General features: G+C 41.7%; 1 protein-coding gene across 1 annotated transcript in view; it reads right to left on the bottom strand.

The window, feature by feature from the left end:
- Nucleotides 1-24,213, bottom strand: part of MALRD1 (MAM and LDL receptor class A domain containing 1) — a 696,170-nt gene extending 671,957 nt beyond the window's left edge. Inside the window, exons 1-2 of the mRNA XM_077490931.1 lie at nt 23,919-24,213; nt 7,331-7,453 (exon numbers count right to left, since the gene is read on the bottom strand). Coding sequence (XP_077347057.1) covers nt 7,331-7,453; nt 23,919-24,078 — 283 coding nt within the window. The 5' untranslated portion in view covers nt 24,079-24,213. The remainder of the gene's footprint in view (nt 1-7,330; nt 7,454-23,918) is intronic.
- Between the last annotated feature and the right edge of the window lie 597 nt (nt 24,214-24,810).

Genomic DNA, 24,810 nt, shown 5'->3' with positions numbered 1-24,810 from the left:
TGTGTAAAAATGAATATATATATATATATATATACACATACATATATATATATTACATATACAATTAAAACTATATGAACCCTGGCTTGTCAGCAAAAAAGTGCCTATTTATGTGTGTACATATATATATATATATATATATATATATATATATATATACATATGTACTATATGTCTTTGGTATAAAAAATAAATCCCAAGTGCATTAACCACTTCCCATATGCCCACAGCCCCAATATATGGCGGACGGGAAGCAGTGCCAAATGTGTATTAACATACAATTACGTCAGCCCACATTGGAGCAGTGGCGGTCGGTGCTCAAAATTTTTTGGGGGGGGGTGCAAACAAACTGAAAAAAAACCCCCATCAATTGCAGCCACTGTGCCCATCAAACGCAGCCACTGTACCCATAAATTGCCACCACTGTGCCATCAAACGCAGCTACTGTACCCATCAATTGCTGCCACTGTGCCCATCAATTGCTGCCAGTGTACCCATCAATTGCCACTACTATGCTCATCAACTACTGCCAGTGTGCCCATCAATTGCTGACACTGTGCCCGTCAATTGCTGCCAGTGTGCTCATCAATTGCCGCTACTGTGCCCACCAATTTCTGACACTGTGCCCATCAATTGCTGCCAGTGTGCTCATCAATTGCTGCTACTGTGCCCATCAATTGCTGACACTGTGCCCATCAATTGCTGCCAGTGTGCCCATCAATAAAAAAGATGTGCATTTATTATTTTTTGTTGCAGAAGCCTGGAAAGCATTGCACCAGCAGATCACCGATGCCATGCAGGTTTCATGTACACTGTTGGTGTATCAGCTTACCCGTGCTCCCTGACAGCCTACCATTAAAGTTCATGTTGTGCATGTAAAGGCAGGCATTCCAATACTTTTAGTAATATAGTGTATATATATATATATATATATATATATATATATATGACTATGTATACTTAACATCTTTAACCACTTTAGCACTGGAAAGTTTTACCCCCTTCCTGACCAGGCCATTTTTTGCGATGCGGCACTGCGTTACTTTAACTGACAATTGCGCAGTCATGCGACTTTGTACCCAAATAAAATTGATGTCCTTTTTTTCCCACAAATAGAGCTTTCTTTTGGTGGTATTTGATCACCTTTGAGCTATAAACAAAAAAAAATAATCGCAATTTTGAAAAAAAAATGTTTTTACTTTCTGCTATAAAACACATCCAATCAAAAATTTTTAAAATATCACATTTTTTCATCAGTTTAAGCCAATATGCATTCTGCTACATATTTTTGATGGAAAAAATTCCAATAAGTGTAAATTGATTGGCTCTCGCAAAAGTTATAGCATGTACAAACTATGGAATATATTTATAGAATTTGTATTTATTTTATTTTTTTTACTAGTAATGGCGGGGATCAGTGACTTATAGCAGGGCTGTGATATTGTGGTGCACAAATCTGACACTAACTGACACTTTTGACACTTTTTGGGGCCAGTGACACTAATACAGTGATCAGTGCTAAAAAATATGCACTGTCAATGTACTAATGACAGGGAAGGGGTTAACATTAGGGGCGATCAAAGGGTTAAATGTGTCCCTAGGGCGGACTAACTGTGGGGGAGGTGCTTTTACTTTGAGAAGACAGAGATCCGTGTGCTTGCTTATCAGAAACACAGGATCTCTGTCTTTCCTTGTCACAGAACGGCAATCTGCCTTGGCATAGGCAGACCGCCTACATAGGCAGACCATCGTTCTGCCTCTGTCGGGAACAATCGGCAGGTCCCGGCAGACACCAGGTCTGCTGGACCCTCTGATTGGCTCCTGCTGTGTCCAATCACAGCAGGAACTGATCGCCAGCAGTGTGCGTTTGCGCCGCAGACCTGGAAGTGCAGAATCGTGTAACTGTATGTGATTCTGCCTGTACGAGCCGCCGCCCCGCACGGTATGTACATGGGGCGGTTGGCAAGCGGTTAATAAATTACCCTCAATGCAGAGTCAGAGTTATGGAGAATGCTGTGAGCCTGGACCCTACATTATTTTTTTACTGACAAAATCTGGAGAATTTACTGGCGGAGCACTTTTTTTTTACTGGCAACCTGAGAAATTATAAAACTCCTATTGAAAAGTAACAGTGAATATTTGAAACAGTATAAACATGATATAGAAACATTGACAATACCTATAACAAAGTGCTTGATTTACACAAAAAGTCAACACAGCATGAAATTATGAGCCCCTGATATTTACTGGCAGTTGTAAAAAAGATCACAGATTTTTAAAAACTGTCAGTAAATTTACTGGCGGTTGGCAACCCTGTGTAGCAGTTAGAGATTATTTAGAGAAACCATTTAACACTGAAAGGGATGCTTACAATGATCAACTTTTTTTTTTTTTTACTTATGTAAAACCTTTATCCCAAAAGGAAGAAAACTATTTGCTGTAACTGCTTTTAAAATGTAAACTGGAGTTTGGCTTCAGTGTGTTAGTGTATTTAAATCTACTAGTGCATCTAACACTTCCCTCCCCCCAGACTGACAATGCCCCTGTCATAATGCGCCCCCTGTTCTCCTTCATCCAGAGTGGGGGCACTCTAATACAGAAGGTGTGTTACAGGCCAGATCACCAGGTGAAAAAAGCAGCAAAAAATCCTAAAAAATAAAACAAAAAAAACAAATGCCACCACAACTAATGATTGATAAGCTGCAAAATATGACATTTTTGGTTTGGGTTTAAAACAGCTTTAAGAAAATTGACTTTAGTTTGATATTACAGATGATGCAATAATAATCAATATTTCCTTAACATTTAATAGAATCAGGCAAAATTCCTTTTTGTAACGTAATTAGGGCTGATGACAAATATGCCAAACAATTCCATTTATCTATAAGTAAATTACTTGCCGATTATCAAGACAAGTTAATGATTCAGCAGATATTCCCTGTAATGAATTACCTTTTTAAGACTTTGTTCTGATGTTGAAATTTAGAAAAGAACTAATCAAGATAATGACAAAGGCGTAGAATCATAATAAATAGAGAGCAGACACTTTCTTTTTAATTTATATATTAGAATATATTTTGGCCTTTTGGTTTCACACCGTAAAGGGAAAATATTAGGAGATCATTCGTCCAGGGTTCATTGATGTGCCTTAAATGCACAATTGCTGTTTAAAAGTGTATCAGTCAAATCTCATTTTTCTCCGTTTTGGTTATGGTAGGGAAGGACAGGAATCTGTGTCAGGTTTTTTATTGCTGTCTATGTCTGCAGTGGGAAGATTCACCCTCTATGTGTCCTGGTGACCATTGTCATCAGGACAAAAATTGGTGTAAAATCCCAAATGTTGAGGTATAACTAAATCAAGAATACATAGTTACATAGATAGTTAGGTTGAAAAAAGACACAAGTTCATCCAATTCAACTAAAAGAAAAAGAAAGAAAAAAAAACAATCCCATATACACAATCCTATACCCACAGTAGATCCAGAGGAAGGCGAAAAGCCCAGCAAAGTATGATCCAATTTGCTACAGCAGGGGAAAAAATTCCTTCCTGATCCCCCGAGAGGCAATCCGATTTCCCTCGATCAACTTTACCTATAAATGTTAGTACCCAGTTATTTTGTATACATTGAGGAAAGAATAAAGGTCTTTCTTAAAGTGGTGTTGCCAGCAAAAAATAAAAAATTGTTTAAAATTCTTAAAAAAATAATTAAAAAATAATTGGAAAAAAAAAGTTTTTACTCACCTCTAAATGCCTGTTGCTAGGGGGTCCCTCGTAGTCTGCCTTCTTCATTGCCCGGGCTGGTGACATCACTTCCCCTCGTGCCGCACAGTCATCTGGGACCTGTCACGTGGCATGCGCAGTGGGTGCCTGGCTGTGAAGCCACAGCCGGGTGCCCACAGTAAGAATGACGGTGCCGTGAGCGGAGCGGGACATGGGGGGGCTTCATTCCCCTGCATCGCTGGACCCTGGGACAGGTAAGTGTCCGATTATTAAAAGTCAGAAGCTGCAGTATTTGTAGCTGCTGACTTTACTTTTTTTTTTTTTTAGGGGGCACCCCACTTTCAAATGACGGCGGGGCGGTGTGGCTCCCAGAACGGGCGCTCAAGGCAGTGATCGTGGCAGCGCCGTGTTGCTAGGACACAGCGCACTCCCGATCTCTGTAAAGACCAGCGTCCGCAGCTCTTTAACCATGTGACCAGCTGTGTCCAATCACAGCCGGTCACATGTAAACAAGGAAGTGCTGGTAATCGGCTCTCCTTGCCTCACACTGACAGAGTGTGTGGTGAGGAGAGCCGATCGGCTGCATCTCACGCAGGGGACATCTAGGAATGTAATCTGGGCACTGATCATCAGTGCCCTGGTTACAATATAGCAATATAGTGTCACAAATCAGTGCCCACAAATGGCAGCTATCAGTGCCCACCAGTGGCAGAAATCAGTGCCCACCACTGCCCACAAGTTCCACCAATCAGTGCCCATTAGCAATGCCAGTCAGTGCTGGCAATCAGTGCTGCTCATCAATGCCCATCACTGCTGTCAATCAATGCCTATCAGTAATGCCCATCAGTGTCACCCATCAATGCCCATCAGTGCCCATCAATATTGCCTATCCGTGCTGCCTATCAGTGCTCACTGCTCACTAGTGCCTCCTAACAGTGCCCATCAGTGCTGCCTATCAGTGCCACCTATCAGTGCACATAAGTGTGGTATATTATTGCCTCCTCATCAGTGCCACCTAATCAGTGCCCATAAGTACCACCTCATCAATGCCCACTATATCAGCCTATCAGTGCCCATCAGTTCCACCTCAACAGTGCACATCAGTGAGGGCGAAAAATTACTTACTTACAACATTTACTGACAGAAAAAAAGTAAAAAAAAAAATGTTTTTTCAAAATGTTCTATTTTTTTTCGTTAAAAAAAAAAAAATCAGCAGTGATTAAATACCACCAAAAGAAAGCTCTATTTGTGTGACGAAAATGATAAAAAAAAGTGTTTGGGTACAGTGTCATCCAAAGTGCGACAGCGATGAAAGCTGAAAAATGACTTGGGCCGGAAGGGGGTGTAAGTGCCCAGTAGGCAAGAGGTTAAAGCAATCTACTGACCTTGCCAAAACCACCTCTGCAGGGAGTCTATTTCACATTTTCACAGTTCTTACTGTGAAGAAACCTTTCCATATTTGGAAATCTTTTTTCAGCTAGTGCCCCCTTAAAGTGAATAACTCAACACTAAGTTCACTATATGGACCACTTATATGCGTGTACATGTTGATCATATCCCCCCTTAATCTCCTCTTATCAAGAGAGAATACATTCAATTCCTCTAATCTTTCCTCATAGCTGAGCTCCTCCATGCCACTTATCAGTTTGGTTGCCCTTCTCTGCACTTTCTCCAGTTCCCTGATATCCTTTTTGTGAACTGGTGCCCAAAACTGAACTACATATTCCAGATGAGGTCTTACTAATAATTTGTACAGGGGTAACATGATATCTCTCTCTCTCTCTGGAGTCCATACCTCTCTTAATACAAGATAGGACTTTGCTGGCTTTGGAAACTGCAGCTTGGCATTGCATGTTATTATTGAGCTTATGATCTACTTCAACCCCCAGATCCTTCTCCACCATTGATTCCCCCAGTTGTACTACCCCAGTATGTATGATGCATGCATATTCTTAGCCCCCTGGTGCATAACTTTACATTTATCAAAATTAAACCTCATTTGCCACTTAGTTGCCCAATTAGAGGAATAGAGGCAAACAAAGGGAACACTTGCTCCAATGACAGCTGTCCAAGGGGAGTACCCCTTATTTTTATTTTGGATAGAATTACTTTTACATTATATACATTATATATATATATATATATATATATATATAGCTCTAGTTTCAGTGCAGATACAGTACTTCAATGTTAGCACTCCTTGTTAATTACTTGGAATTTCTAGCTGGAGATATATGCTTGTACTTGTGAGCTAACTAGAATACATGGATGGTTGGTGTATACAGCTGTGGCACGCTGTTCCAGGGCATACTTTAGTTGGGTTCTATTTCCTTTTTAATCTGGGTAGGGCATTGGCAATATTCCCATGAATAATTTTAGTAAATTTAAGATAGAGCTATATTATTCCCCTTTTTTCTCAACTGAGTGGGTGGAATTCCCTGTTTTACGGGTAAAGAAAATCTATTACTTCCCCACTGAAAGGACAAGGCTCATGTTTACATAGTCCTGTGTAAATTGATAATGATAGCCAGGTGCCAGCCATAATTCATTGGCTGGCACCCGGTGATCAACATCTGTTGTGTATAATCACAGAACGTCCGGGTCGCTGACAGCATGCGCCCCCCTACCCGGAAGTGTCAGATCACGAACTAGGTATGAGACCTGGCACAGCAGAGCCACCTTGCCACCATATATCTAGGTTATATGGTCGGCAAGCGAGTAAAGTGTATTTAGATCTTAGCAATGAAGGTCTCTTATTTGGCATTCTTTATTAAACATACCATTGAAATGTTGTGTCATGTCCGTTAGATAAGTCAAAAAAATATCTAACAAAAAATTTTGCTGGAAATCTTTAGCTAATAACTCCCTATGCTCTCTGACTGTGTTGACTGTTATCAGTTGGATTGTTCACTAAGGACTACAGACCCATGCTCCTCTACTATTGATATTAATGACAATGGGAAATGGACAGAATTATGTGGGCCTATATTGTTTCTGTTGTCTTGATATAGAAGGGAGAGGGACTGCTTTCATCCTAGGACTGGACGTGTGTTACCGGGAAAATCAGTGAGTGGAAATAAAGGGAAAAATCATTAGCAATTATACTGTGTCCCTCTTAGCCCTTGTACACACGGTCAGAGATTCCGACAACCAAATGCGTCGGATATTGTTCGTCGGATTTTGTCCGATCGATTTTGTCCAAAACTGTTGCATACACACGGTCGGACAAAGTTGTCGGAAAATCCGACGTGATGACGTTATTTTGTTACGACGGGACTACGTTCATGCTAGTAGCCAATAGCTTTGGTGTAGGAATTTGATCTGAGCATGCGTGGCACTTTGTCCGATCGGAATTCTCTACACATGATCAGAGTATGTTCGATCGGAGCATTTTGTCGGAAAATTTTACCAACAAGTTGGAAAACTTGGTCCGTCGGATACTCCGATATATCCGTCAAAACGGTCCGATCGGACACATTCCGTCGGAATCTCTGAACGTGTGTACAAGGGCTTAGACAGATTTACTCTAATTTGTGACAAAGCTAATAACCAATCCTGAATTGTCAGTTGTACAGATGTCACAATCATTAAAACTGGTTAAAGCATTACCTGTGCTGCTGTCTTTGTGGTCAGGCCATGGTCTTTTTTTCGCTAGTCCACTGGTTCTAGTCCACCCGTTATTTGGCATGCCACATAAATCGGTCTCAAAATCACACCTTTCATAATTTGTGCCTGTTGAAACATAAAATGTCAGACGGTAAGCTCTGTACAGAAAAATAGTCTAAAATAATAGCTATAAGGTGGAAATAAAGTGGTTGTAATCCCTTATATATTCCCAGTGAAGTGACTAGCCCCAGTTGAAAAAAAATCCACCTACATAAGTTGGACATGTTTATCTGCAGCCTTCTTAAATCACACATTTAAAGCGGAAGTAAACCCATCCATAAAACAGTTTAATTTTCGGCACGTGCTGGAAATGTAACACTCCCATTGGTTGTGCACTCAACCAAACTTTCAAACCACCCAATGTCTGGTTTCATAACTGATAACACATGCAGCATCATCATGGCAGTTGTAGATTACACAGAGACAAAGATAGCAGCTTTCTTGGCTGAAAACGATAAGGGGGTTTACTTACACTTTATTTTTATTTATGTACGGCCATAACCCGTTGCAGGGCGGCCTTGACTGAATGAGCTTACCGGTTACCTTCTCCTGCACTGCTCTTCCACGTATAGGGGTTCCCAGGGTTAATACCCAAGGACTTGCACACTGACACAGATAAAGTCCTTTCAAGAGGTTTTATTTTGCAGTAGAACTTTCACAAAACACAGTCTCTTAGGGAACAGAGGGCACGGGTGAAGAACTCAGGTGCCTAGAACTGCAGGTTTAACAAGTCTCTACTTCTACCCAGAGAGTAGCCACTCGCAGCTGGGCACTTCAAGGCTGAACAGACCTCCATCCAGAGATCATGGCAGTCAGCACGTTGACTCAAAACTTGAACAATCAACTGAAGATGAACAGGAACCTTTTTCCAACCGCACCTGGAACATTTCCCGCTTCCTCTGAGGTACTGGAAAAGTGTGAACTCATCAATGTCCATCCCAACTCAGTAACCAGGCACTCCTCAGGATGCCACTTGTCGGCCCTCCTCCGAAGAGTCCTCCCCCCGTCACTTCCATGGGCTGTGGTCTCCCTCCAAGCCGAGAGCACACCCGGGCACTTTTAATCCTCCCTCAGTTACAGCGCCTTGGACCAGCAGGTTCCGAGACTCGGGAACAGACGTATCCTTACCCCAGACCAGACGGGTCTATCAGGGGCCACTGACAGGAACATGCGGGATGTCGAACGCCCCGTGACCAGGACCCCTCACGGGGCTACCCCGGTCCTAGAACCAGAACAGCCACAACCACACGGGTCTCACGAACAACTCCGGAAACATGAACACATTACCCACACCTGTTTAAGTACCCCCTCCCAGACTCCTCAGTGGGACCGGCACTCCCACTGATTGGCTCCGAGAGGGCCATACCCAAACATCCAACCAGGCCAGGTTCTAGCCTGTCATGTGCACCTCACCGCTCACATGACCAGGCAGAACTTCAAACATGGCCTGGCCAGACTGGTATTAAGGCCTACCTACACAATTAATCTCCAGAACTGTAGGGTCCTGAGGCAAAAAACTACATTTACAATGCGTGTGACATTTGATCCCAATTGTCATCCGCTACATTTATTTTTCCACTTTTTTTACAGTTTTTCTGAGCTCTAGCAGGCAGGGGGTGGGGAATTTATTTTTTCACTTTTTTACAGTTTTTCTGAGCTCTAGCAGGCAGGTGGTGGGGAATTGATGTCACACAATGCAGAGCACACAGCAGGGAGCTGAGTGTAATCTGAGACCTGAGTGAAGGGAATGGACACCACCCACTCTACAAAGTCTCTTAGGGAAACATGCACAACTGAAGCTGTCAATCACCAGCTGTATCTGTTGAAAAGGAGGTCAGGATCACCCCACAGGAATCTGTGGTTTTCAGAATAACACATATACCTATTTGTCAATTCAAAGAGCTAACTCATGTGGCTGAAATTGTATACATAAAAAATGCAAATGTGGTCAAGTGGTTCAGTTGTTGTCAACCAAATATTGGAATGGGGAAGACGTGATTTAAAGGAATTTAAAGTGAATTGATTGTTGGTACCAGGTGTTGGGGTTGTAGCATTTTAGAAACTGCCGACTGCCTGGGATTTTAAAGGACTACATTTACTTGGTGTAATGTGTGTAAAAGAATGGCGTAAAAAGCAAAACTAAGTTTTTAGTTCTATGGGCAATAAAGCTATGAGATGAAGCTGTCCAGACTTGAACAGGAAGTTCAAAGATCTAAAAACAGTTTTTTTATTTTATTTAAACAAACCAATGTCAGTTTTTTTTTACCACCTGGATTCTATTGTGGGAAAGGGGTGATTTCAATTCACTTTCTGGGTGTAGACACCATAGAAGGTGAGAAGAAATATCTTCAAAATTAGGGAAATCCTCTCTTATCAGAAAAAAATGTCCTTTATTTTATACCTGTCCCTGTATCAACTAAAAATGTGTAAATTTATTTTACCTTTAGTCCTGGTGTCACCAGGACAGAGCAAATCTCTATTTGGGAATACAACTAAGTACAAGTAATAAAAACCAGTAATAAAAATCTAACACCTCACTACTCCAAAACTAAAAAAAAGTATTTATTTAGATATACTTTAAATATCCATTTGTCGAAACAGTGGTGTACTGGGGAGCTCTAAATGCACAACATGTCAACTCGAAGAAGGTGTCTAAAACCAGATTACCACGCCAGGTTCTTCTCAAATAAGCTAAGGAAAATTAGGCTCCAGCACACAATAGGCCAAGGAAATGGACAGCTGAAGACTGAAAACTATGCCTAGTCTGAGGAAATTAAATTTCTAATGCAACATGCAGATGATAGGGTAAGAATTTGGTGTACATAGCATGAAAGGAGGAATAAAATTAAATGGAATATGGAGTATATGTCAAAAATATGAATTGTTTAGCACCTTGTTGAACATGTCTTGAAGAACCCAAGCGCTTGTGATGGGGTATCTACCAAGCGCTAGATATGTGTACCTATTAAATTGGCAAAAGATTGTATAATATAAAGTGTGCAAGTGATGATACACAAGCATAAACTTGTGTATAGCATTAGACAAACAGAGAGGGGGAGGGGAAGAGTTGGGACTTTAAATGAGGCATTGAATATAACAATTCAACTACCTCCATCCCTGGTTCAATATAAAAGAGAATATTTTATGTTGGGACTTTAAATGAAGCATAGCTGCACAGTGGGTATGCAAGGACATGTCTGAAATTGATTGGTTTAGTTATAAGATTCAGAAAGTTTGAATTAATAACATCATAAACAGTAAGTATCAATAGGTTATATTTACATATAGGTATATATACAAGCGCATATTGCAACATAATTTACAATAGTAATCAACATCTTGATGAAATCCATAATTGTAAAAAGAGCAAGAATAGTCTTCCATTCATTGAAGCATATGACATTGTAGATAAAATAAGGAGAGGGAAAATTTCAGACAGATGCTTGCAGATGGTAGCATAAAAGTGCTCTACGCGTTTCGTGGAATTCATCCACTCATCAGGAGCAATTCCGGGGGTTAAAATTATCTACAAAGAGATAAGTAAACGCATGAGGATCAAACAGGAAAAAGCACAAAAGGGCAGAGGAACAGAGGGGGGGAGAAACTCAGCTCCCCCAAACACTCTTACCTCCAATGAGAATGTGACTTTAATGAGACAAAACCATTAGCAAATAAGGACGCTATGAGGACAAGTCTTCTCCGGAGCTGAGGCAGAAATCTCAAGGACCACAAGGCACCACAGTTAATCGAGGGTGACGAGCTCTAAAGCACTGTAATCCCAGAGTGACCATGTGGGGAAATTCCGAAGGACCTCTGTAGAGGAGTGAATTAATTAGGTATGAGAATGTGTCTATACATAAATGGGTTAATCGAAATTAACAGTGCAGGGGGTGATAGAATCGCTAAATAAAGTGAATAAAGTGCGGGGAGGCATATCGCCCAACCCGATAGATTGAGTACACTGGGGGTGAACAATAGATTAGTGTGTACAGTGAAAACAAATAAACAAGGACAAAAATTAAAATATACCAAACAGCCCATAATAGCCAATAAATATAACAAATAAGTGTCAAACGGAGTGCAAAGAAGTTGTGAAGGAAACAACTCAAACTGCGTGTATCAACTGGGGGTGCAATATGGCCCCAGAGACCACCTACGTCACGCTGCAAAACCTAAGGAGGAGGCGGTGTCGGCGTTCCAACAGCTACCAGCGTTCGGCGGCCGACAGTCGCATCCACCCCAGATTTATAGCAGATGGACACTCGCCAAGCCAGCCGCCCGGCGCCAAATGACGTCAGGCGCACGGCGTGCGGGGCGTGGCGTTGATGCGATGAGGGACCCGCCCACAACCCTACGATCATAGAGGTGGAGGGAAGAGGAAGGGGCCCTGGGCACATCACAGCTCCGGAAATCACTTGCTCTTTTTACAATTATGGATTTCATCAAGATGTTGATTACTATTGTAAATTATGTTGCAATATGCGCTTGTATATATACCTATATGTAAATATAACCTATTGATACTTACTGTTTATGATGTTATTAATTCAAACTTTCTGAATCTTATAACTAAACCAATCAATTTCAGACATGTCCTTGCATACCCACTGTGCAGCTATGCTTCATTTAAAGTCCCAACATAAAATATTCTCTTTTATATTGAACCAGGGATGGAGGTAGTTGAATTGTTATATTCAATGCCTCATTTAAAGTCCCAACTCTTCCCCTCCCCCTCTCTGTTTGTCTAATGACACTAGGGATGGAAGCATAATCCTGCGGTAGCATTTAATTACTATCCTCACTATTCCTGATTGCATTTGGACCGGGTCAGCACCTTGGGTTTTCATTTTTATATATCGCATATATGATATAATTTTTGCTATGCTTTGGTTGCTAATGTTCGGTTCTATTTCCGGAGCTGTGATGTGCCCAGGGCCCCTTCCTCTTCCCTCCACCTGTATGATCGTAGGGTTGTGGGCGGGTCCCTCATCGCATCAACGCCACGCCCCGCACGCCGTGCGCCTGACGTCATTTGGCGCCGGGCGGCTGGCTTGGCGAGTGTCCATCTGCTATAAATCTGGGGTGGATGCGACTGTCGGCCGCCGAACGCTGGTAGCTGTTGGAACGCCGACACCGCCTCCTCCTTAGGTTTTGCAGCGTGACGTAGGTGGTCTCTGGGGCCATATTGCACCCCCAGTTGATACACGCAGTTTGAGTTGTTTCCTTCACAACTTCTTTGCACTCCGTTTGACACTTATTTGTTATATTTATTGGCTATTATGGGCTGTTTGGTATATTTTAATTTTTGTCCTTGTTTATTTGTTTTCACTGTACACACTAATCTATTGTTCACCCCCAGTGTACTCAATCTATCGGGTTGGGCGATATGCCTCCCCGCACTTTATTCACTTTATTTAGCGATTCTATCACCCCCTGCACTGTTAATTTCGATTAACCCATTTATGTATAGACACATTCTCATACCTAATTAATTCACTCCTCTACAGAGGTCCTTCGGAATTTCCCCACATGGTCACTCTGGGATTACAGTGCTTTAGAGCTCGTCACCCTCGATTAACTGTGGTGCCTTGTGGTCCTTGAGATTTCTGCCTCAGCTCCGGAGAAGACTTGTCCTCATAGCGTCCTTATTTGCTAATGGTTTTGTCTCATTAAAGTCACATTCTCATTGGAGGTAAGAGTGTTTGGGGGAGCTGAGTTTCTCCCCCCCTCTGTTCCTCTGCCCTTTTGTGCTTTTTCCTGTTTGATCCTCATGCGTTTACTTATCTCTTTGTAGATAATTTTAACCCCCGGAATTGCTCCTGATGAGTGGATGAATTCCACGAAACGCGTAGAGCACTTTTATGCTACCATCTGCAAGCATCTGTCTGAAATTTTCCCTCTCCTTATTTTATCTACAATGTCATATGCTTCAATGAATGGAAGACTATTCTTGCTCTTTTTACAATTATGGATTTCATCAAGATGTTGATTACTATTGTAAATTATGTTGCAATATGCGCTTGTATATATACCTATATGTAAATATAACCTATTGATACTTACTGTTTATGATGTTATTAATTCAAACTTTCTGAATCTTATAACTAAACCAATCAATTTCAGACATGTCCTTGCATACCCACTGTGCAGCTATGCTTCATTTAAAGTCCCAACATAAAATATTCTCTTTTATATTGTGTATAGCATTAGGTGAAATAGGAAATAAGGGAAATTACAAAAAGGTTCATGAAACATCATTAAAGTCCTACTCTGCAGAAAAACAATCATAGCAATTCTTAGTACACAGTACAGGCAAAAAAAATTCAGGCATTATCGCAGACTGTTTCCACTGGTGTGCACTTTGCAAGTACAGTCTCACATCATTTTTCTAAGGTGTTTATCAGGTTCCATCACCCCACACATGCACTTTATTCTAATCTGTCTTGTATTCTCTGCTCCAACCCCAGTGCATGTTGCAAAGGGCAGAGGGGTTTGAAATGCCCCTTTAATGTACAGACAGCATCCATCCCAGATTCCAGCACCCCCCTCTTACTGGCTACTGGATAGGAATCGGTTAACACTCACCAGTTCAGGAAAAGTAAAAAACAGGGAGATTCATATATATCATAAGGCAGATCTTACAGGGAACATCTAGAAATAGTGATTGAGCTGAAGAAATACCATTTGTCTTGAGTTCCTCCTGAAAAAATCAATGCACTTCCAAACTGTCCCTAGATATTCCTGGGCCTAGACACTCCTGCTCTTTGAACCTAATAGCTGTATATTTGCAATGTGAATTAATGCAAAGCACTGCTGCTAGGAGAAAGAAAACTTGGCTGAGTTTGAGACGGTTTTGCCAAACCTATTGAAAGGTCTGTGAACCCCAAACTTAGCGCATAACCCCAGTCAATTGAAGGCAAAACTTTTTAAAAAGTACAGTTCAGTGGGGAGAAGGTCTTTTTTTTTGGCTTAAAGGGCAAAAATCCCTTATATAACTTACTTGGGGGATATCTTAAGGCTGTACGTGGTGTTATGGACCAGTATGATGTTAAAAACATTAAAGAGTTCCCCACCAGGAATTAATCCACACATATAGCCTGGCTGGCCAGGAAAGGGAGAAAAGATATTCATACATTGGGGGTACAGTGCACAGAGGGGGTGGGCAAGTCTCCCCCCCCCCAGTTTCAAGGTACCTTGTTCCAATGTTGAGAGAAAGGCACCTCTTCCCCACATAAAGTCCCTGAAAAAGGATGTAAGGGGTTGCAGATACCCACCCCTCCCAGGGCAAGGAGTACAGAGGTAAATCATTACCCTCTAACCATTCCCACAAATAATTAAAAGTCCTTTAATAGGAAAAAGAGTAAAAAGGGTTATCCAATACAATACCCATCATCAGTCACATGGTCCACCGGTTTAAGTCCATCGTCAATCACAACGACCCACAATCCACTGATGCATCCTGCTGCCATTGTGCATTAGTGCCACCAAATGACAGATCTTGGGTGCTGCTAAATGCAAACAGGACTGGAGATCCTGGGTTATGTAATTTACCAAATATGGTCATAACCATATTTGGTCAATGATGTCTGCCAGGATACCCTGCCTTTTGTTTACATTCAGCTACTGGGGATTTATTCCACAAACTGTGAACAGACTGGGTTTGGTTAAAACGCACATTTGACCCGTAAGCGGAATCTCATCCTGCTAATCTCAAGAGATTTGGATTGAGATTTGGTGATGTCACTACTGTGCTGCTCTCTGTTCTCCTTGCTGGAAATGAAGATTTACTTAAAGCGGGATTCCACCCTAAAGTGGAACCTCCGCTGATCGGATCCCTCCCCCCCTCCGGTGTCACAATTGACACCTTTCAGGGGGAGGGGGGTGGAGATACCTGTCAAAGACAGGTATTTACACCCACTTCCGGGCATAGACTCCCATGGGAGTCTACGCCATTTCCTGCCCTGCCGCGCTGTCTGCTGGGACACACACGGGTCCCAGTGACAGCGCGGAGATTTCCTATTGCGCGGCGCAACTCGCGCATGTGCAGTAGGGAACCGGGAAGTGAAGCCGATTCGCTTCACTTCCTGATTCCCTCACCTAGAATGGTGGCGGCAGCAGCCGAGGGCCGAGCGATCGATCGGCCTCGGCTGCCGGCATCGCTGGAACCCGGGACAGGTGAGTGTCCATTTATTAAAAGTCAGCAGCTGTAGTATTTATAGCTGCTGGCTTTTAATATTTTTTTTTTTTGGTGGAATCCCTCTTTAAGAACCCGCAGTTTAAGGATCTCCCTGCTTCTGTTTCATTCATTCTTTGCTTTCTCCACCTCTCTTGCTGCATATTGAATATTACCCTATTAACTTTAAAGCCGCATACACACGGACGGACTGTCTGGCCAACTTAGTCCGTCGAAACACATTTCAGCGGACAGTCCGCTCGTGTGGGCTTCAGCTGACTTTTTCAGCGTGCAGTCTGGCGGACTAAGTATTTCGGAATTTCCGTAATATTGTCCGTCCAACTTTGGTTTCAGCGGACAGTCCACTCGTGAGTAGGCTAGTTCGACGGACTAAGTATGGCGCATGCTCAGAAAGGATTTACACGGCGAAAGGTTGCATTGCTGTGTATTGGACGTCCTATTTCTAGTCCCGTCGTACGTGCTGTACACGTCATCGCGTACGTTTTCGACGGACTGTTTGTTCATCGTGTGTGGTCAAGTCCGTTCATTCGAAAGTAGGACGGACTGTCCGTCGGATTGTCTGACGGACTAAGTTGGCCATACAGTCCGCCCGTGTGTACGCGGCCTAAGAATACCATTTATCAGGGTGGAAGCAAAGTAATTCCTCTAACAAGATAGCTGCCTCCACACAGAGACACAGTGGAGAAAAAGTCATAGAAAGTCAGCAATCAGGACTGTTGACTTGTCCTTTGTTACCTGCCTACTTTTTTTGCGCACAGTTACACAGTTTTGGTCCTCTCCAAGTGTACTTTATATTCAAACCAATCAGAAAAGACACTTATGTCTGAAACAACCTCTGAAGTGCTCATTGTTCTTTCATTTAAACTAAATGATTTTAAGAGTGCCCTTATCCATCTACAGTACATCAAAGTTCCATTTTTCCATCAACTAATTTACAGAGAGTTTTTGAACAGTATCAGTCCTATTATTTTACGGGAAATTGACCTAATAAATTTGTCATTCCAAGGCTAACAGATCACAAAGGGAACCATAAGTCCTCTTCACATGTAATGTATTAAGTGTATTAAGGTGTCTTTATCATAATGAGGTTCTTTAGAAGAAGAGCTTGAACTGTGATACCTGTTTCAATAATTTCTCTTCATGAAAACAGATACTAGACAAGAAAAGAGCCCAATGTCCAAAATCATTGACTTTCCCATGGGCAATGTATCACAATGAGGTCCATTTTTCATCTGGGCCTAAGTCATTACTGGGAAACAATTCATTTGTACTCTAATCTTGTGAAATTTTAATGCAAGCATTATTTTCTTCATGACCTATTCAAATATGACTTTGCCAAACTTTTTGTAACCTTTTCTGTTTTCATTATTCATAGCTATAATATTTAAATCAAGTCGTTATGGTTTGAAGTTATAAAAAAAAAAAAAAAAAAAAAAAAAAAATTCTGCAAAGAAAAGTAATTTAATAGTATACTTAATCTTTAAGCTCTAGAAACTTTCTTATTCAGTCAGGCAGAGGAGTATGCATTTATTACAGAAAATCAGTCAGGCATTTTTCAATTTTAAAAAGTGAAAGTCCTTTCTAAGAGCACACTGCACAAATTGTTTGCTAGTTCCTTTATCACCAGAGATGGCTCTTCTGTGCCTCTCTAAAACTCTTTTTTGTTGACTTATCTTGACTTATATGGATCTGGGCTAAACTGCATGCTCTCTCTATTGCTCTCGTTGTATCAGAGCACTCCTTTTGGCCACTGGCTGGAGAGCAGTACAGTAATGAGTGTCTGCAGCCAACAGTAAAGCATGGTGGAGGTTATTTGCAAGTTTTGGGGCTACATGTCTGCAAATTTAGTTGGAGATCAAGACCAATGGTGTCCTCAATGCTGAGAAATACAGGCAGATACGTATCCATTATGCCATAAGCGAGTCATGTGATTGGCCCAAAATTTATTCTGCAGCCCTAAACATACACTCAAGGGGAGTTCATTACTGAAAGTGCAATTGGAACTAAAGTCGCTGTAGATCTGAGGGGGACATGCAAGGAAAATAAAAACAGCATTTTAGCTTGCACATGATTGGATAATAAAATCAGCAGAGCTTCCACTCATTTCAGATCTACCCCTTGGATTTAGAGTGACTGCGCTTCCAAGTGCACTTGCAGTGCAAAGTGGATTTGCCTTTCGTAAATAACCCCTAATGTCATGAAAAAACATTTTCAGTGTAAAGAAGAATAATTGATATTATTAACTGGAATTGATGGTTTGGCCACCACAGAACCCTGATCTCAACATCATTGAGTCTGTCTGGGATTACATAAAGAGACAGAGGGATTTGAGACACAACCTACCCACCAAGTTCCTTCAAAAACTGTGTGCAGGTGTACCTAGAAGAATTGATGCTGTTTTGAAGGCAAAGGGCGGTCACACAAAATATTGATTTGATCTTGACTTCTCTTCTGTTCATTTACTTTCCATTTTGTTACATGATAAAATATAAACTATTTACCACTTTCTGAAAGTATTTCTAATTTACAGCATTTTTCACACCTACCTAAAACTTTTGCACAGTACTGTACATACTGTATATATTTTTATTGTAAGGAGCAGGAGGGCTTTGCATAGAAAGTCCATAGCATGCAAAAAACATCTGCTGGCTCCACCCACTAACTAAATGTGGGTTCTTTACTATCAGGGTGCCCCTTATGCCCCATACACACTATCAGTTTTTCTGCTGAGTTTTTCCATCAGGTTTACCAAAACCATGTAGTACAAGGGCCTGCATACAAATGGAAACTCCTAAGGTTTGACCTCATATTATATGGTTTTGGTAAATCTGAAGGAAAAACTCAGCAGAAAAACTGATAGTGTGTATGGGGCTTTAATGTTTTTTCCAAAGCAAACAGACAGCACATGTACTTTATGGTGTTCTTTGAGCACTCAGCTTTTTCACCACGCAGCAGGCTCACTCACTCAGCAGAGAGAGTAAGCCCTTGTACACACTGTCGGAGATTCTGACGGAATGTGTCCTATTGGACCGCTTTGTCGGATATTCCGACTGTGTGTGGTCTGCATCGGACTGTTTCTGTTGGAATATCCGACGGACTAAGTTTTCCAACTTGCCGGTAAATTTTCCGTCAAAATGCTCCGATCGGACATACTCCGATCATGTGTAGCCTACTCCGACGGACAAAGTGCCTCAAAAATGTTAGGGGAATATATTGAATTTTGAACCCAATGAAAACTACTTGAAAGTATTACAATTAAAAAAGATGGAGCGCTAAAAACGTAGCTAGTGCGATATGGGAATAGTTCCAAGATTCAGGTGTGCCAGTAGGCAAAGTTAATTCACTGCTGAAACCAGACCAGGGTTTAGGGGTTCTGGTCTGTATCTGTGTGGACAGCCAGCTGTAAAGAGCAGAAGCGACTCTGTGGATATGGATGAGAGAGAGAGAGAGGAGCGGCGCCACTCTGAGTGCAGTATGTCAGTTAAAATAAAAGTTTAATGTTGAAATAAAGTTAAACTGTTTAATAAAAGTAAGATCAACTCACATTTTGGTGAGATTATGTGCATAGCATAAGTAGCTTGGGCTCCTGTAGTCCAGCTGGGCAGCGGTGGTGGTCAGCAGATCGCAGCGGCTACGGTGGTTCCCGAGGCTCCGAGGCTGAAGAAGGTCACACAACAAGCACGTCAGTGTTGATGGATGGGAGGAGTGGTCAAGCTCGCATTCAGAGCATGTGTGCTCCTTCATCAGGAATATTGTGACCAGCTGCCAAGCTGGACTACAGGAGTCCAAGCTACTTATGCCATGCACATTATATCTCACCAAAATGTGAGTCGATCTTACTTTTTTTAAACATTAAATTTTAACTGACATACTGCACTCAGAGTGGCGCCGCTCTTCTCTCTCTACTTGAAAGTATTGTAACTGCAACATAGCATACAAACAAAAAACAAATATTCCAGACATGCTTGGGTTTAGAGATCCACCAAGAATGTAACATCTGTAAAGATTAATCTCTTGCACAATGTTGATACTATTTTTCTGAGAATATTGCAATAGTAGTAATAGAATTCTCTGCTGAGATTGCAGATCTGTTGTTTATGGGTTGTCCTGAACACATACCAGGGCTCAGCTATCTGCCTGACAGCTGGGTCCCACTCTGCTTATCAGTAGTCCTATTAGTGGCTCCTGTATGAACTGTAACACAGTTTACAGGTTTCATTTACAATTTTATACATTTTCTGATAGTAGATAGCAGAGCGCCTGTAGAATAAAATGATGATGGCTTTATTGTGGCACAATATTCGCACAACCTGTATTTTGATTCTGATACAAAGCATTGCAAAGTTATTTAAAAATTTAATAATTACATTTTGCACTTTTTTAATGTGAAAAAATGAAGAAAAATTTAATTGAGAAAATATAAATAAATATTTATGGTAAAAAAAAGGACTAAAAAAAATAAATAAAAAATCTGCATGAATATAGTTATGGGGAAACGAGGAACAAATAATTAATTAAAGCTGATTAGGGCAAACTAATTCCGCGTACACACGAGCGGAATGTCCGACAGAAAAAGTCTGACGGGAGCTTTTCATCTTATATACTGATCGTGTGTATGCCCCATCAGACTTTTTTATTCCTATCGGGAAAACCGCTTGTCTGTATGCTGTTCCGAAAACGACGCATGCTCTGAAGCAAGTATGAGATGGAGGCTATTGGGTACTGGGTATTGAACTACCGCGGCGCTGGAAAGAAGTTCACCTCTACCCCCTCCCTCTCCACAATCATCTGGAACACATCACAGGTCCCAGATGATTGGCCGGCCAGTCACAGTGCGCAACGCGGCTTGCACATGCACAGTGCATGCCCGGCTGTGGATTCAAAGTGATAATGCCGGCGCTGCAGAGAAGAGGGGGAGAGGAGCGGCACTACCTTTCGCCCACATCGCTGGACTGTGGGACAGGTGAGTGTCCGATTATTAAAAGTCAGCAGCTACACTTTTTGTAGCTGCTGACTTTTATATGGGTGGAACTCTGCTTTAAGTCATCATCATGTCCAATTATGTGTGTGTGCCAGGCCCAAGCAGAAGCAAGTAGCCAATCAAATATAGTGCTCAATATGGATTAAATAAATATGCTTAGCCATTGATATCATAAAAGTGTAACAAAGTGATTTGCGCAACAGCAGGTACCACTTGCACAAATCACTTTATTATACTTTATTTAGGAAATCTACTGTATATATGGTGACAAGGCGGCTCTGCTGCACATGATCCCATACCTAATACATGATCTGGGTCTAGGGCACGCGCAACGATGACGGCCCGCTCTTGCTGTGATTATGGTGGTCTCAATGGTACACAGGCAGAACGGCAGTCTGTAAACAAGGCAGATTGACGATCATCTGTACAGAAGGCATGGACCCTGTGTCTCTGCTAAGCAGGGGCACTGATGCATGCCTTCCCCTAGTACAAGCCCCTCCCCCACGGTAGTAAAGTACTGGTCAGGCACATATTTAATCCTTTGATCGCCCCTGATGGTAACCCCTTCCCAGCCAATGTCATTAGTGCAGTGACAGTGCATATTTTTTAGCTCTGTATTAGTGTTACTGGTCCTCAAAAAGTGTCAAAAGTGTCAGTTAGTGTCCCGACTGTCTTTTGCAATATCACTGTCCCGCTATAAGTCGTTGATCGACACCATTACAAGAAAGCAAATAAATAAATAAAAATATGCCATAGTTTGTAGGCGCTATAAATTTTGCACAAACCAAACAATATGCGCTTATTGGGATTTTTTTTTTACCATGAATATGTAGCAGAATACATATTGGCCTAAATTGATGAAGAAATTTGATTTTTTTACAATTTTTTTATGTTTTAAAGCAGAAAGTTTATAGCATAAAAAATAAAAAAAACGTACAGGTGATCAAATACCACCAAAAGAAAGCTCTATTTGTGGGGAAAAGGGACATAAATTTTGTTTAGATACAGTGTTGCACGACCACGCAATTGTCAGGTAAATTCACGCAGTGCCGTATCGCAAAAAATGTCCTGGTCATGAAGGGGGATAAATCTTCTGGAGGTCAAGTGGTTAATAAAGCAAGTAAGAAATGATAACATTTGAAGCCAACAGCGGTGCATGTCCATCAATACAAATTTGATTTTGGTTTTACATGAAATGTCACCCCTACACACCCATACTTACCTGTAAGTACCAAGGATGCATGAGACCCAGCTTGCAGCTGTTAGGAGGATGGTGTATGTTTAACCACTTAACGACCAGCGCATGCCGATGTACGTCTTATTTTTGAAGAGGGATATCTCAGTAACGGCAGCTGCTGCCACAACCGAGATATCCCGCTCTTCAGGTGTCGGTCACCTGTACGATAACAGTGGTCTCTGCGGCGGGTTTGCCGCGAGATCACCGTTATCAGCAGCGGCAGAGGTGCCACCCCCCTCCCGCCGCCCTCCCGCGCCTTCCGCCTCTTACCGGAGCCGTCGGTAGCGGTGGAGGCGATCGGGTCCTTTTCCTAGCTGGGTATAGAGATGAGTGAGGCTAAGATGGCCCCCACTCATCTCTATACCATAGGAGGGCGGAAGCGACGTCAAAACGTCACTTCTGCCCATACCTCTTAAAGGTATTTTTTTTAATGTTATTTTTTCAAATTACTTTTTTTTTTTTGCATTTAAGTCCAAATATGAGATCTGAGGACTTTTTGACCCCAGATCTCATATTTAAGAGGACCTGTCATGCTTTTTTCTATTACAAGGGATGTTTACATTCCTTGTAGTAGGAATAAAAGTAATCCATTTTTTTTTTAAACAGTGTAAAAATAAATAAAATCCATTAAAATAAATAAGAAAAAAAAAGGTTTTTAAAAACACCCCGTCACGACGAGCTCACGCGCAGAAGCGAGCGCATACGTGAGTAGCGCCCGCATATAAAAACCACACATGTGAGGTATCGCCGCAATCGATAGAGCGAGAGCAATAATTCTAGCCCGAGACCTCCTCTGTAACGCAAAAAATACAACCTGTAGAATTTGTTTAATGTCGCTTATGGAGATTTTTGAGGCTAAAAGTTTGACGCCATTCCATGAGCGGGCGCAATTTAGAAGCGTGACATGTTGGGTATCAATTTACTCGGCGTAACATTATCTTTCACAATATAAAAAAAATTTGGGCTAATTTTACTGTTGTCTTATTTTTTTATTCAAAAAAGTGTATTTTTTCCAAAAAAAGTGCGCTTGTAAGACTGCTGCGCAAATACGGTGTGAAAAAAAAGTATTGCAATGACCGGCATTTTATTCTCTAGGGTGTTAGAAAAAAAAAACAATATAAAATGTTTGGGGGTTCTAAGTAATTTTCTAGCAAAAAAAACTGTTTTAAACATGTAAACACCAAGTCTGAAAAATAGGCCTGGTCCTTAAAGCGGAGGTCCACCCTAAAGTGGACCTTCCGCTCATTGGATTCCTCCCCCCCTCTGGTGCCACAATTGGCACTTTTCAGGGGGGAGGGGGGTGCAGGTACCTGTACAGTACAGGTATCTGCACCCACTTCCGGGATGGCTCTCTGCGGAAAGGGGCGTAGATTACGCCCCTTTCCGAAAGTCCCCCGCTGCCTGCTGGGAAACACAAAGATCCCAGAGGCAGCGGGTCCATCCTTATTGCGCAGCGCGACTCGCGCATGCGCAGTAGGGAACCGGGAAATGAAGCCGAAAGGCTCTACTTCCTGATTCCCATACCTAAGATGGCGGCGGCAGCACCCGAGAGACGATTGAGAGATCGGCTTCGGGTGACGACATCGCGGGCGCGCTGGGCGGGTAAGTGTCACTATTTTAAAAGTCAGCAGCTGCAGTATTTGTAGCTGCTGGCTTTAAAAAAAAAAAAAAAAAAACGCGGACTCTCGGCGGACTCCCGCTTTAAGTGGTTCATTTACTGCATGGTTGTATTAGTGGTCATTTGCACTTGAATATAATAGAAATGCATATCTTTCTGTTTAAAAAATAAAAAAACAATGAGGACAAAACTCCAAATCCTCTGCCAAAAACTACCCATGCCAACCTTCTGGTGCCAAAAACAACTGAATCATTCCTTTGCTGGGCTAAAATATAAAAAAATGTAAACTCAGTTGGAGAAAAATTACCTTTAGTGCTCCTGACATGTATATAAACCCAATAAACGGACTCTGGTGGTCTAAAACGTAGTTTCCAATGGCTGAGAAATGGAACTTGTTGCACAATACATTTATTATTTTGTTTAACCTATCAGCACTATTTATCATACACTATTAATTCCAGGCTCAATTCAATACATCATTTTTTTTTTTTTGCTACTCACATGAACTTTCATCACTTCCATCTTCGCACTGCTCTGTGAAATCGCATACAGTATCCATTGGCAGCCGAGTTCCGTCTTTGCATTGAAATCCATTTCCATGGCTTGTTTTTACAATATGAAAAGTGACCAATGAGTAAAATAAATAAAAGGCTCTAATCATTTGTCTACGTCAAGTGAAATAAAAAGAAATAAATGAAAATAAAATTAAAAATGCTATCTGCTCATTAATGTGGTCACAGAGACGATGACATTGGTGGCGAGGTGTCCCTACTCACAATGTGGATGATGTAGCGTCACTGCAAGAAGCGGGTGTATCTCTGGGTAATGGTTAACTGCTGAAATTTTATGGCTGTGTGCTCGGTGCTATTACTCCCATATTATCAATTGTTGCAAGTCTGTAGCCTTCTGCTTTGATTGCTTGTGCCAGGCAGAGAGATCTGATAATCATTCAAAGATAAAAAAGCCAACGACTTATCTTAATGGCTTTTATTTTCATGTTTTCTTGAAGTAAACTTTCAACTATGCTATGGAACATGACTGTTTACAAAACTTGTACATCATTTCATAATTTAAAGGGGTTGTAAAGGTTTGTTTTAAAAACAAAAAAATAACAAACATGTCATATGCTTAAATCCTCCTCCTCCTCCGATCCTTCTCTTCTGGGGTCCCTCAGTGACGCTCCTGCCCCCACAGAGAGCTGCTTTCCATGGCGGCACCCCTGCGGGGCTCGATCCTGATTTCTGCTGCTGCATCCATTGACACAGAGAGCAGGACTCGGGCCCGCCCCCTAGCTCCCGTGTCACTGGATTTTGACAGCAGCGGGAGCCAATGGCTCTTGCTGCTATCAATCTATCCAATGAGGACCTGAGACAGGGCTGGAGCTGATGGGCTC

The sequence above is a fragment of the Lithobates pipiens genome, unplaced genomic scaffold, assembly GCF_037356315.1.
Source record: "Lithobates pipiens isolate NorthernLeopardFrog02 unplaced genomic scaffold, aLitPip1_a1.2 Scaffold_19, whole genome shotgun sequence".
Taxonomy (NCBI): Eukaryota; Metazoa; Chordata; class Amphibia; order Anura; family Ranidae; genus Lithobates; species Lithobates pipiens.
This window is presented reverse-complemented; position numbering and strand designations above follow the sequence as displayed.